This window comes from Zalophus californianus, chromosome 1 (assembly GCF_009762305.2).
Source record: "Zalophus californianus isolate mZalCal1 chromosome 1, mZalCal1.pri.v2, whole genome shotgun sequence".
Taxonomy (NCBI): Eukaryota; Metazoa; Chordata; class Mammalia; order Carnivora; family Otariidae; genus Zalophus; species Zalophus californianus.
The window spans coordinates 86,816,355-86,831,702 of NC_045595.1; the positions used below are offsets into that span (position 1 = coordinate 86,816,355).

At 39.4% G+C, this 15,348-nt stretch overlaps 1 protein-coding gene across 1 annotated transcript in view; it reads left to right on the forward strand.

Annotated features, from left to right (window-relative positions):
* The first annotated feature begins 361 nt into the window (after positions 1–361).
* The window catches only part of LOC113916178 (collagen alpha-4(VI) chain-like), a 107,755-nt gene continuing 92,768 nt past the window's right edge, over positions 362–15,348 (forward strand). The window contains exons 1-2 of the mRNA XM_027582106.2: positions 362–392; positions 11,335–11,423. Coding sequence (XP_027437907.2) covers positions 11,348–11,423 — 76 coding nt within the window. The 5' untranslated portion in view covers positions 362–392; positions 11,335–11,347. The remainder of the gene's footprint in view (positions 393–11,334; positions 11,424–15,348) is intronic.

Below are 15,348 nucleotides of genomic sequence, written 5' to 3' on the forward strand. Positions count from 1 at the left end.
TTATTCTAGGAATTTGTAATTAAATTTGAAAAAGTCTAGTTTTATTTATATTATTTTATTATTGTTATTACTATTTTTTGAGAATGCTCTTCCTGGTAAGTTTTTGTATGCATTTTTGAGACCAGTGTTTACAGAAGGACTCTTTTTATTTAGTGGCAATAAAGCACGCATGAGAAAAAACAATGCATCAGTCACCATAAACACGGTTTTTTGCTCCTCCCTTCACCCGCCTTCCTTTCCCCCAGGAATGGATTAAATACTGGAAAAGCTGATGTGTCATTGTACCCTTGAGCCTTCCTGTACTCTAGGGAATTCCCAAGGCTCAAACAGCTTCTTAAGGGATGAAGACCAGAAGGAGGAATTAAAAGAACAAGTCTGGAAGGTTTTGCCAGGTAGGAGGAAATACTTTTTCCCAGGGAGAGTTTGGTAGGTGGGAACTCTAGTTCGTTTCCATGTATTTTTGCAAATGCCCCGCTTCTTTTTCACTTCCAGGCAGAGAGAGACAGGGACATATAGACAGACCAACAGAAGAGAAAGTGATATAGTGAGACCTCGTATAGCAAAGAGATGGAGAGAAAATGCGACAGGGAGGAAGATGTGGAGGAAAAACCCCAAAGAGTATCTCTGTCAGATATAGAGGAAGAATAACCTTTGAGATTCAAAGTGTGATGAAAGGAGATCTGTAACTCTGAACTTTTGTGGAGCAGGAAGACGTGAAATATTTTAAGATTGGGCCCAGAATTTACCATCTGTGTGAAAAGGGGAAACCAATTTATGGGGACTCACACATGTCTCATGAATTATTTCACTGATGCAAATCTTTGGGAGAATTTAAACATGGAGATTAGTGTTAGAATTGTAAGGCCAAAGGAAGAAAGAAAACACTAAAGACTCAGGGAAAAAAACAAGGCTTTAGTAGAGATATAAAATTCAGGTAAAAATTACTCTCTCAGAACAATCCCAGGGGCAATTTTGAGTTAAAAATAGAGTTTTCTCCCATCTAGTTTGCCAAGATTCATATAATTAAACTCTCATTTTCCTTTCCATTTGACTATCATACACAATTTTAAGAAATAAGTTAGATGATTACTTAAATTTTTAGTGATAAATTTCAAACATAGAGCAAAAGTTACAGAATTCACAGGGAATACATGTATACTCACCACTTAGGTTCACCATGAACATTTTAATATAGTTGTTTTTTCACATATCCATCCCTCTAGCCATCTGTTAATCCATCTTATTTTTAAATACATTTTAAAGTAAATTATAAACATCAGTAAATTCCCTAAATACATCAGCATGCATATCATTTACTAGAGTTCAAGAAAATGATTATTTTTATAAAGAACTTCAAGAAAGCTTAATATAAAATTGGTCAGATTTGGATTTTATGGGCAATTTTTTGATGACTGGGGTTGATACTTATACATTTAAATTCACTGGACAGACAGGAATGGTGACAGCTATTAAGGATGACTTCTGTGGGGTGAAAGGATCAAATATTAACTGAGAATTATTCCACAGGACTACAGGAGAAAAATCTAGCACCTTTTTGTTCTCTTTTGTATTGATCTTCATAAGCTAAGAAATAGTCCCAGGGAATTGCAAATGCAAAAGGGTCCTTTTTATTTCAGCCCCCAAGTGTGTATGCCACAGGCCTTTGAAAGTAGTCTGCCATCACATATATTCTGTCTGGTAGTTTCTGACTCATAGGAATGGGCTTTGAAAGGTCTATGGATGCGTTTATTCATTACCAAGAGTAATGAAGCCTTGTCTACATTTTTGCAGAAATAGCAAATTTGGTGCATTACAGAGTCACTAGAAAGTGAAATAATGAATGTCATCTACCTGATATTTTGGCCTGAAATAAAAACAGCCTGAGTCTTTTTAAAAAGATCATACAAGAAATTGTTTTGCCCAAACATTCCAACCTAATTTTATGTCTTATGTTTGAGCAACTCACTGTGTAAGTGAATTTTTGTGGCTGTGAGTTTTAAAAGATTCACCTCTGGCTGCATCTCTCCCCTGCATCCTTGGGCATGGGTGTAGTCATAGACTGTCTCCATTTTAGATTTCTCAGAGATCTTAAACCAAGTCCCTTCTAATAACGATGCCTGTGATCTGGTTTTACTTTTCTACAAATTTGCCAAATGTTTAGTTTTATGATGTTTGTTCTGATATTTTTTAATACAAATGAATTAAAAATAAAATTATAATTAAAATGTAAAAGTGAACCCAGTTGGCTTTGAGTCTTCCATTTACCAAAAAATAATGGCCTAGGGGGCACCAATCTTCCCAAGAATGCCTCTAACTCTTTGTATAAAACATTTTAAGAACAGGAAATCATTTTTTTCCTGAACAAATGAATTTATGCAACAAATCTTTTCTGAGCACCTACTGTGTGTCAGGCACTGGGGATATATCACGGAAAACAAAATTCCTTGTAGCACTTCTATTCTAGTTGAAGGTGGGACATGACAACAGGTAATTCATAAAAACCATGATGTATATTACATAGCATGTTAGAAGGCGATAAGAAAAGAGGAAAAGAGGAAAAGCAGAAGGGGGTAAATGGGGTTGGGTGTCCTGGGAGTACAACGATGGGTAGCAATTTTAAGTAGAATGGCTGGGGTGGACCTTACTGAGATGACATCTGAGCAAAGACTTGAGGTAAGCAAGGGAATCCGCCATGTGGATATATGGGGATATATATCATATATGGGACCATATGGGGTTGTGTGTAGATATATGGGGTTATATGTAGACATAGATGGACATATAGGATATATGTGGATATTTGTGGATATATGTGGATATGGGTAGATATGTACGGATATATAGGGATATATCTGGGTATATGGCGATATATGGGGAAGAGCATTTCAGATGGAGGAAACAGTATGTATAAAGACCCTAAACAGGGAGTGTAACTGGCTTATTTGAAGAACAGCCAGTAGGCCAAAGCGATGAGGGTCTAATGTGCGAGGGTGAGAGATGAGTTAGAGAAAACTGGGGGCCGGATTACATAGGACCTTGCAGTCTATTTTGTTTTTTCACTCTGAGTGAAACAGGGAGCCATTGGAAGGCTTGGAGCAGAGGTGACTTAGGTTTTAAAAGGATTTTGCTGGATATATGTTGAGAATAGACTTCAGAGAGAAAGGTTAGAAGCAGGGAGAGCCATGGAGGTTGTTGTAGTAATCAAGCAAGAGAGATGATGGTGGCTTGAACCAGCCTGTTTGCAGTAGAAATGATGAGAGGATCAGTTTCCGTGTAAACAGCTTTAAACGTTGATCCAGCATGATTTCCTGGCAGGTTGAATGTAGGGTGTGTGTGAGAGAGGAGTTAATCATAACTCCCTGGTTTCTGGTCTGTGCTACAAGAAGGTTGCAGTTGCCAGGAACTGAGACAAATGAACAAAGGGAGGGAAGAAGGAAGGAAGGGAGAGAGAAAGAACAAAGGAGAGCAGAGAAGGGAACTGTTTTAGGTGCTGAGCATATATTAATGGTAAAGACACAGTTTTAACAAATCTCAGTTATTCATTGAAATAAATGTACAAGTTTCAGATGAAGAAGAGAACAGGGAGTGATTTGCCATCAGGCTTGGGTTAGGAAGGTGATGTGTGAGCTGCGTTGTGAAAGGTGAATAGAGCCTGCAGGTGTGTGCATGTGTGGGTGTGTGTGCACATGTGCATGTGTACTGGGGCCAAGGAGTAGTATACAGCCTTCCAGGTAGAAGGAAGGAATAAGTGACATATTCTGAATCATCAAAGTCTGAGTGGACTTGGCAAACCACACTGACTTATAATTCTATAAACTCCAGAGAGATTTGTAGCCTGGCCAATGCATCTTGCAATCTGTAAAGAAATATCATTACCTTTCCAAGGGCTTGATAGGTTTGTGTCGCTGAATTTAGCGGGTATTTTTTCAGTTTGTCTTTGAAAATTTTATTATACACTATTTAAGACATGCAAAAAAATTCAATGGCACTAAGTTATTTTTAAGCTGAGGCCCTGGAGACTAAAGTGAAAGATTCAGCCCAAAGAACATAGACAGCTAAGATTTCAGAAAATAAGATTTCAAAGAGCTTATCTCATCCAGGTGACCACCAACTTGCTGGTACCCCACTTCTCCGATTTAGGGAATTTTCTCTCACTCCTGTAACATATGCTGTTCCTATACAAATCTTGTTTCATCATAGTGTGATTATTTCCTAGACATAATGAAGCAGAAATGTAGCCACAGCTCTTTGATTCAAGCAATGCATTTTTTCTCTTGGAATAAAAAAATGCTGAGGCTTGGTTCTATCAGTGAGAAAGGATTCAGTTTTTGGAATTTTGTTTTGTGGATTATTTGCTTGACAAGGTAATGGTAAACTCTCAAGTTTCATAGCTTTCTACAAAGTCTTTTTTACCACATGAGCTTATGCTGTCTTCACAGTAACCCTGACAAGTTAGTGATGGCACAGTATCATAACCTCTATTTTATGCTGACAGAGCTGAGGTTTAGTGAGTTCAAGAGACTTCCAAGAAGCTACATAACAAGAATGTGGTAGGGTTGACACTTGAACCAGAAAATTCAAAGTCAAGTTCTATGCAGTTTTTACTGCTCCACACTACACTTTCTTTTCAGATTCTGGAGCAACTTTCTTAAAGGACATAAAAGAAATAAGGGACAGGGTGTATGATGCCCTAGACAATTGCAGAAGGCCATCTTGCCCTTATTTAATTACCCTAACTTGCTCTTTCTATGTTTCTTGGTGATAGGAAGTAGGGAGTGGCAGAGTGTCCTGACCTGCCCCAGGTCTTTAGAGGGGCCGAATCTACTTAGTGGATTGTAGGCATTCTTCCTGAATGAAACACTTGAGAAAGATAGGGTAGTTATTCCCATCTCTGGCAAAACCAAGCTCATGAAATGCTGGCGTGATGGAATTTATAAGGTGCACATAACTTGGAAGAGTTTGAGTATGATTTTGCCCTTGGATTAAAGCACTCAGCAGTTCAAACATTTCTGTAATGATCACAAAAGGGAAAGATTTATTAGTTTCAACAACGTATCCAGCACTGCAAAGATTTCTCGGATGTGGCTCCTCCCTCTGTGTGTTCACAGCCCAGTAAGGTAGCTAAACAATTAAGCAATGTCAATGCAATATGGAAAAGAGAGTAGGTGACCTATGAACCAAGCACAAGGGGAAACTAGGTGAATCAAGATATGAAGAGGGCCTAGGATATTTAAAAACTGCCCAAGAGCTGACATTCTATTCAGTTACAAAATTTTCAACACCTTACAAATTGTGTGCTAGTCTTGACATGACCACCGCTGATGGGAGTGTCATGGCCATCAGCACCCATTTCCTGCTTTGCACACGGCCCTGCCGAACTCTGCCATTGCAAACCTTATCCCTCCCTGGAGGAATGCTCCAGGATTCTGCATCTTGTTATTCTTTTTCTGAGCCTCATGACACATTAATTGTCATTGAAATGTTTGACACAGCCCCCTTAAATATGTTACAACAAAGTTCTGTATATATCCAAGCCGTCATAGGATTCGTGAATGGGCACAGAAAGCAAATGCTAATGTTTATGCAATAGGTTAAGGCTAACCTTCATTTTTCTTAACTGTTAAACATGCCATGTGGATTCTAATATGATGTGTACAGAAGAATCCGTTCATGTCCCCCAACTGTTTGCTTTCTGGAGCTTCCTGTGACCCAGATGTGGTATACTCCAAGACTGTCTTGTAAGAAAGCCAAATAATACAGTGCTTAAAATAATCGTGTTTAAATGACCAGAAAAAAAAATTGAAAAAAAAAGAGAGAGAGAGAACATAGCTCTTTATTATTTCACAGAATAGAGTATAATTAGAAAGCAAATTGAAAAAATGTGTTAATTTTGCACATTTGCATTGGGACTTTCATCTAAATATTTTGAAGCTTCTGCTTACCTCTCAGTCAGGTATGTATAAAGAAAACATTTTTAATTGATCGCCTCTTCCCTTTCCCACTTAATTGATAATAGACACTTGCTTTTTTCCATGTGGAGCTGAAGATGCTGTTGAAAGTAAGTGGAGCAGACATCTGTCTGTCTGGTAACAACTGCATGCTAAATGCATGGAAGAGTGGTTTTCAAAGTGTGGTCCCTTGGATCCACTCAGCATGCAAGTTCTCACCACCCAAACCTATTAAATCAGAAACTCTAGAGATCAGGTCCAGGAAGCTGGGTTTTAACAGGTCCTCTGGGTGATTCTGATACAATGCTCAGTCTAAAAACCACTGGCATAGGACATTAGAGATGGCATCTTTTCATTTTATTTTTGAGGGGTCAATAGAGGGAGAACAGGAAACTTGAAGGAGACTGGTATAAAAAGCACAGCTAGTTTAATTAAATGACATAAAGGTGGTTTATGGTTGAAGACTGAGAAGCTCTACCCAGGTCCCCTCTTCTATCCCACCTTCTGAGTTCATGCATGTCAGAAAACCAAAGGTCTCCATTAGATGTATGCCCTCAGAGCTTATGCATCACCTGGTGTTTGAGCTCCAAGAAGGCTTACCCAGGTTCCCTGCACTCCAAAACTTTAGCTCTCAAGGCCTTGGATGAGCCCTATTTGGGGTTGTCCAATACCTCTCCTGAGTCCTTGCACATGCTCTTCCATACCTGGAATTCCCTTTCTCCACTTGCTCACTTGTAAATTTCTATTCCTCCTTTAAATCTCAACTCCAGCATCATCTGCTCTGTGAAGCCTTCACCAAGTGAAGAGAGATGCTCACCCACTGTGTTCCTCAGCACCTTGTACGGATTTCTATATTATTTTGCTCATCCCACAATATTACAATATATCCATCTCTTTCTCTCCACTAGAGTTCCAAGTCTTCTCAAGAGAAGAACTATTTCTTTCATCTTATTTCTAGTGCCTGGCATATTATCTGGTAAACAGTAAACACTCAATAAAAAGTTTGCAAGAGTATTGCAATTTTTTCCCTCTCTCTATGAATTATTATAATTCTGCTGAACCTTTGAGAGTAAGTGGGTGACCTCAAGACCCTCTGCCTCATATTATGTATATTTCTTAAGAACAAGGACGTTCTCTTCCATGACTACAACACAATGATCAAACTCAGGAAATGTAACATTGATACAGAATTATTATATAACATTCAGTCCATATTAAATTTTTGCCTGTTGTCTCCCTTTATGTCCTTTATAGACATTTTTTTTTCTAATCCAATATTGTTCATTGCCTTTAACTGCTAAATCTCCTTAGACTGTTTTAACCTCCGTTGTTTCCTCAGCTTTTCTTTGTTTTTTTTTTTCATGACATTAATATTTTTGAGGAGCACAGGTCTGTTGTTTCTTAGACTCTCTCCAAATTTTGGTGTATATGATTGTTTCCTCATTATTAGAGTTAAGTCATGGGATTGGAGGAGAACTACCATATAAGTGATGTAGTTTTCTCATGCATCACATCAAGAAGTATGTGATATTGATGTAGCCTACCATTGTTGATTATGTCATGTCCACCATGTTTCTCTGTTGTAAAGGTACTTTTTTGCCCTTTGTAACTTATAAGTAATTTGTTAGGAGATACTTTTTTTTTTTTAGATATTTTATTTATTTATTTGACAGAGAGAGATACAGCAAGAGGGAACACAAGCAGGGGGAGAGGGAGAAGCAGGCTTCCAGCAGAATGGGGAGCCCGATGCGGGGCTCAATCCCAGGACTCTGGGATCATGACCTGAGCCGAAGGCAGATGCTTAACGACTGAGCCACCCAGGCACCCCTGTTAGGAGATACTTGGAGACTGTATTAAAACCTTGTTCCCCAATATGCTTCTACCCAATGGTTTTAGCTTCATTTGATGATTCTCCCCTGAATCAATTATTACTATGGTGGTTACTTGCAAGGTAATTTTTTTTAATTGAATGAATCAGTCTTAGAAAATAGATTGTCCTAAGGGCGTCTGGGTGGCTCAGTTGGTTAAGTGACTGCCTTCGGCTCAGGTCATGATCCTGGAGTCCCAGGATCGAGTCCTGCATCGGGCTTCCTGCTCAGTGGGGAGTCTGCTTCTCCCTCTGACCCTCCCCCCCCTCATGTGCTCTCTCTCTCTCATTCTCTCTCTCAAATAAATAAATAAAATCTTAAAAAAAGAAAATAGATTGTCCTAGTCAACCGTTGAACTGTTTGACTTCTCTCAGCATACTTTGAGAAAAGTGTCTTTCTACCCCACACTCATTAGAATTATTTCCAGAAAGAATCAGTATTCTATGCTAGCCCTACCTAATTGCTCTTCCTTCAATGGCTTCATTTTTTTATTTTTTTGCCTCCACAATGAACCCTACATATTGAAATGCAAAACCCCTTCAGCAGCTTAAACTAGATATAAACATCTTCATGAAATAGTATATAAAATATAGGTATTAAGTCCTTAATCTATAGACCTTTTTCTCTTCATCAGTGTAAATACACATATGCACAGCTGTGAAATGTTTATAAACTTCTGGCTTTTCCACTGGATTTCCATAAACAGCTCTGGTACTTTATTTACAACTAACTAAAAATACTTCTCATTTCTTGTGATTAGTTGCATTAATACTAATAATTAGCATATAACAGAATATGAAAATGTAGACACCCTATTTCAAGGTTTTCTATTTCATCCAACTTTATTAATCCAAGAGTTAAAAAGTTACAGTATGGTATTTTATTGTAACAATAGTAATAATAATCATAATCATAACATCTGAATTTATTTTGGATCATACTTCCTGGCACTTTCAAACTCTCAAGCTCTTTACTCTCAAGCTCTATTCTTTATGATCATGCATTTGTTTACTTGCCGTTAGATGAGAGTTTATTGGTGATTAGGATATTTACAGTCTTAAAGTATCTTCCCTCAAATTACCTATATACCTCCAGGAGGAGGCATTAGTGGGAGATTGATGTAGAAACTGAGGAACAGAGAAATCCAATTATATCACATCTATTATTGGAAAATTACTGGACCAATACCCTGGAGAGTGTTTGTAATATAGTGGGCAATGTAGTAGGTGTCCCAGATCAGTACGAAACCCTTGAGAGTCCTCACATAAACCTTAAAAGGTGAACTGGCTAGCTCAAGTCCACAAAGCAAATGGTCAAGCTGACACCAGAATTAAGGCTTGACCTTTGAGGTCAAGGATTCTCCCAGTATTTTCTCTTACCATAAAATAGTAAAATAGATGTTGTTATCTCACATCCTTGAGTCATTTCTAAGTAGTAAATTAAGCACGCACAGTAGAAATGTGTCCTTAGGGAAACAGGATGGTCCACCTCTACTTTCTGTTTTTTTTTTTAAAGATTTTATTTTTATTTATTTGACAAAGAGAGAGAGAGCACAAGCAGGGGGAGTGGCAGGAGAAGCAGATTCCCCACTGAGCAGGGAGCCCAATGAGGGGCTCAATCCCAGGACCTTGGGATTGTGACTTGAGCCGAAGGCAGTTGCTTAACCAACTGAGCCACCCAGTTGCCCCTCCACCTACACTTTCTGGAAAGAGAGCCTCAGTTGTTGGATAGCTAGGATTTCTGGGCATTATGGTATGATTTCCATACAATGTTCCCCTTAAAGGGCCCAAGACTGCAAAGTGATGTAGACACAATGAAGATACTTGCCAAAACTCTTTGATACGTTTATAGCATGCGTTTAAAATTTCCTGAATTTCTTAGTGTTTCTGGTATGTAAAGTTTCTCCCCCCAAATAGATTGTTCAGTTCTCTAAACATAAAAGCATGGTTTGTAATTCCATTCTCTGGAGCACCCAATACAGCATTTTGCATATAAAACTGTGCTCTGTGAAGACCAATTGGTGGATACAAGAACTTAGGGCTTGAGTTCACGTTTTTACCCCATGGTAAATTGCTCACAGCTCTTCATTTTACACGAGTTGGGCTCTGGAGAGTTGAGTGACAGTCTGGACTTGGGGATTTTCATGGAAGGGTTAGAGTTCCTGTTGTGTGCTGTACCTGGACTCAGGTTACATGGGACAGAGCCTGGCAGTCCATGCCGTGTAGCTGTTATGCCACTTAACCTTTCTGGGGCCTGATTTCTTCATTTCCATCAACAAGATGAGCTGAGTAAGTTCTTCTCTGCTGGCCTTTTCCAGGTTTGAAGTGAGGAACATGAAGATATCAGCATAGTAACTTACAAAGTAGCAATCAACTGAGAGTGAAAATTAAATGAATTAAGTAAAAAATATAAATTAAAACACACAACACAAAATAACCTCCTTATTAGTGTACAATGCAGAGTATTAGTTCCTCTACCTCTACGGATTCTGCGTTTCAAATTAGAGGCAATACTTCTTTACTTCATGGTGGATATCCAAGAAGACTTATTTTATTTAACAAGCACTTTAAGGGTGATTTCTATGTATCAGGCATAGGTGAAGTGTTTTACAATAATAAGCTCACTTAATCCTGATGGCAAGACTACGAGGTAGATGTCATTCTTGTTCCAGCTTTATAAAGGGGGAAACTGAGACACAGGGCAGTGAAGCAACTTGCCCAAGATCAACTCTTAAGTAGTGGGTCTGGGATTCAAATTGAGACAGTCTATCAAGAATCTTTACTTTTAACCCCCTGAGGATGCTGAGGTTGGCTGGCTAAGAAGATAAAGGGGAGGTGTTCCCTGTTCCAGTTGAAACCTCATTCAATGTGAATGTCGTGATTTTCTTAAACACATGGACTTCTTTAGAGTTAAAAAAACAGAAATGGAATTGGGACTGGATAATTTTCATGGAGGCCTTCAGGAATGAATCCAAGTTTAGGGGTGGGAAGTCTGATATTCGACTTCTTCTGGAAACGTATAAAATATTTTCATGCTATCCTCATTTCATCAGGCAGATGTGCTCCTGAGATATTTGAATATTTCTGCGTGCCACAAATATTTATAAGGATCCAAGCATCCAATGCTTGTGTAAAAATACAAGCAAAATCATCCAGAAATGTTTATGTTCCACCAAACAAATTCAGTGTGTGAAACAGAAATTCTACCCATGCCCCATATGCTTTATCTTTTTATAGTCCTATCTGGTTAATTTTAAACTGTGAAGTCTGAGGTATACACTCTGGGTGTTTACAAAACGCTTCCTGAGTTGGGTTAGCAAGACTATCTTCCCTGCACAATGGAAAGAGTGTAGTAATAAGCCCTTAATTTTTTATCAAGTTACTGCGGGTCTGGGGAAAGACATGGTTCTATATATTTTTTTAAATCAACTTTTTGAGATATAATTAACATACGATATGATGAACTCATTTAAAATGTATGACAGAATTTTAATTATGAGGTTTCTTTTTTTCCCCTAGGTCCATATCCAGAATGGAGACTTGGAAGGTGTTTTGGGAGTTCATCATTCTTGCAGCTAGTTTTGGCTTCATCAAGTCACAGAGAATTGGTAATGCATCAGATTCTCTAAGCCAAAAATTATGACCTTGCCAGGTGCCTATGGTAGTGACAATCTTAAAAGAAAATAGTACAGAAGCTTCATAATTAATGAAAGGGAACTGCCTCTTTTCAGGAGAGCTTAGAATCTAGAAACTTTTAGTGAACAGCGGGCACTTGATTTTTTTTTCAAAGCTTAACCTCAAATGCCAAAAAAATTTAAAAAATAGCTATTAAAAAATGCTATACTTCTGAATGTATTACCAGGCTCTCAAATGCTTTTGTAAACATGGGCCTATTCTCTTGACTCTGCATTTTGCTTTGTCTCCTTTGGCAGAGCTGTTCTGAGAGGTAATTGTCATCATGAGATGGATAGCTTCACTAAACCCCAGTGACACCTATGGAATTTTTTTTTGCAGTCATTTTAACAGATTGTTGTGACTTTTCATGATGAAAGTCTCATGAAGAGAAGATTGTTTGAGTAGCCTGAAGCCCCACTGAGACAATATTGAGGTTTAAATATTTATGTATAATTACACACACTATTATTTGTTGGAAAAAAAAAACCATGAAGCTCTCTAAATTTTCCCTCCAGCTCTGACTCCCTGCTCTTGTGAACAGAAGCTGTGACAGTCAGTCTTTTCATGTTTCGAACACCTTCTAAAATGACAAAGGGCTGGTGGAGGGGTTAAGAAAAGTAACAATGTATGAAAGGGTAATACATCTCTCGAAGTGCACATCATGGAACCCATACTTATTTGCCTGGAAAACTGTTCCACAACTGTGAGTTTTCTCTTGCTCGGAAAGATCACGGAAACACTCTCAAGTCTGTGTTTGATTTCTTCTGAAAGAGATGTTAAGGGGACAAACCAGTCAGCCATCCCTGGGGCACTCACGGAATTCTTCCCTCTCAAGAGGATTGCATTCTGGAGCACCAAAGGGAAATAAAGCTTAAAGGTCCATGAGCTCATGTATTATCTGCCTTTTCAATAATCATTCCACTTGGCTTTATGATCAAGATTAGGCAAACTCCTGAAAAGTGGGACTCTGGAACCTAGAAGTGATTTAGTGTCCCTAGAGCACACCACCCTTCATCAGCCCTTCTCTGCCTAAACTCTTACAAGGTCTTTGCCTTCCTATAATATGGATTTTTAATTTAATCTTCTTTATGGCAGTCCAGAGTATGAACTGGATGTCAGGAGACCTGGTTTCTAATACTGGCTGTTCAAACTGATTTATGTGAGTTACTTGGCTTTCTAGGTCTTATTTCCCTTATCTGCAAGATGGGTAAATTTGGTTTACATTCTTCTACACTTGCATTTTTCAATACAGTGGCCACTAGTCGCATGTGACTATTTAAATTAAATTAAAATTCAGTAAAATTTTAAATTTATTTTCTCCTTTGTGCTAGCTACATTCTAAGCGCTCAATCACCACATATACCTCATGGCTACTGTATTGTATTACATTATCTCATAGGATTCTTTCTAGCTCTAAAATGTTCTAATTCCCTTATTTGGTTTCATTAATGTTCAATATTTCCATTCTTGTAAGTGATATCTTCTCCCTTTGTCCCTCCCTCTCTCCTTCTCTCTTTCCTAAATATTTCCTTCCTTAAATATTTTTTTGGGTGACTAGTCTATGCTAGACACCTGAGTGATGGACAAACAAATGAAAGATACAGTATCTGTTTGCATGGCGCCCACTGTCTTGTTGGGGAGATCGCCATTAGTTGAATAAGCACATTGATGAATGTTACATTACAAACCAAGATAAAAGAACATGATTCTATGGGAATTTATTAGAAAAAAAGAAAAGAGAGAGAAAGGGAAAGAAATTCAGTGGATGGACTAGCATGTAGGGGCCACATGGCAGCTGTGAGAACTCGGACTAAGGAGCCTGGACCACAGAGAGCAAAATGGAGTGGGCGAGTGAGTGCGGGGCCAGCCCCACTTTGGGGGGGGAGTATTTTAACTCTCCTGGCACAAGACCAAATGCAAAATGTATTTAACCAGCATGGGATAATCATCCCCTGGTTGTTGAGCCACTTGAAACTAACATCTTCAGCTGGTTTCTGCTTTTTTTCTTCTCTCTTTCGTCACTGATTCATGGGTTCTCCTACCAACAGCACGGACAATCACATTGCGAAGTGCGGGGGGAAAAGTCATGATGGTTATTGACGAACAGAGAGATCATAATCACCTCTTCCCTTTTTTTTTGGTTAAGCACGAGCACAGTGTTTAATTCGTGTACTTACTTCTTGTTACAGAAATGCAATGTTTGAGTTGGAAGAGACCAGGTCATCTGATCAAGCCGTTATAGTAGAGAGATGCAATCTGAGAAGCAGAAAGATGAGCTATTGGCTCAAGTCCTGCAGTCACCTGGCTTCTGATCCCTTCCATGCTGGAGACCAGGGTGGGCCCAGCTGGAGCACCACTTGCTCTGGCCACTGTTGGGATTGTGGTTTCCGGGGTTGGAATTGGGTTTGGAAGTAGATGTACAGTGCAGCCTTGAGTTCAGGGAGCCAAAGGAGCCAAATGGGAGCCACACTTATGGTAATGCCACGAGATAAAACTAAAAGGGGCTGGTGGTAGCTAGGGAGTGCCAGAGGTCAAAGCTGGAAAGCAGATGTCTTAGGTCAGGTTCTCTAGATGCAGAGCCTGGGACAGGGATTTGGTGAACGTGTTATTGTGAGGGAGTACTCTTTGGGACAGACCTGTAAGGGAATAAGAGAAGTGAGACCGGCTGGGGGTGAAGAAGCCAAGCAAAGATGTAGCCTCAGGTAACATCCAGCCTTGGCCTGAGCCATGGAAGATGCTGGAACATAAATGGCACCATGAGTTGTTTCAGTTAAGGGAAGGGGGCCAGGTGCTTGTAACCCCATATGATCAACCATTGGCCACCCAGGTGGTATAACTTTCCAGGTGTCTCCAGATGTGGCTGTTCTGCTCCCTTCAGCATGGACAGGTCTCTAGACCAAGTGTCAGAGGGGAACAGTTACCTGTAGCCCTTGAAGCAGGTGTGCTGGCCCGCAAAGATCTAGGTGGGGCACCAACAGCATCCTCTACTGCTTGAAAATATTTTCTTTTATTAAGTTTAAGGGATGGGTGGAGGGCTGTGGTCAGGGATCTCACTGAAGGGGTCAGGTGTCTGTTAGAATGAAACAGCGAGTGGCAGGTGAACAAGGATAGATGGTGGCCACGAGGAAGCAAAGGAAGATGGGTATTAGTTTTGTCAAAGAGCTATGCAGGCAGATCTGCGGGCTGTGAAGGCAACGAATGGGAGAGATAGAGTCACAGACAGTAGCTGTCAATTTTGTGGTTTTTTTTTTTAACCTTTTAAAAAAGTTTTTTCTTCTTTAAATTTTTGTATTGTTATGTTAATCACCATACATTATATCATTCGTTTTTGTTGTAGTGTTCCATGATTCATTGTTTGTGCATAACACCCAGTGTCCACGCAGAATGTGCCCTCTTTAATACCCATCACCAGGCTAACCCATCCCCCCTCCCCTCTAGAACCCTCAGTTTGTTTTTCAGAGTCCCATCGTCTTTCATGGTTCGTCTCCCCCTCCGATTTCCTCCCCTTCATTCTTCCTTTCCTGCTATCTTCTTTTTTTTTTTTCTTAACATATATTGCATTATTTGTTTCAGAGGTACAGATCTGTGATTCAACAGTCTTGCACAATTCACAGCACTCACCATAGCACATACCCTCCCCAATGTCTATCACCCAGCCACCCCATCCCTCTCACCCCACCCCCACTCCAGCAACCCTCAGTTTGTTTCCTGAGATTAAGAATTCCTCATATCAGTGAGGTCATATGATACACGTCTTTCTCTGATTGACTTATTTCACTCAGCATAACACCCTCCAGTTCCATCCATGTCGTTGCAAATGGCAAGCTCTCATTCCTTTTGAAGGCTGTATAATATTTC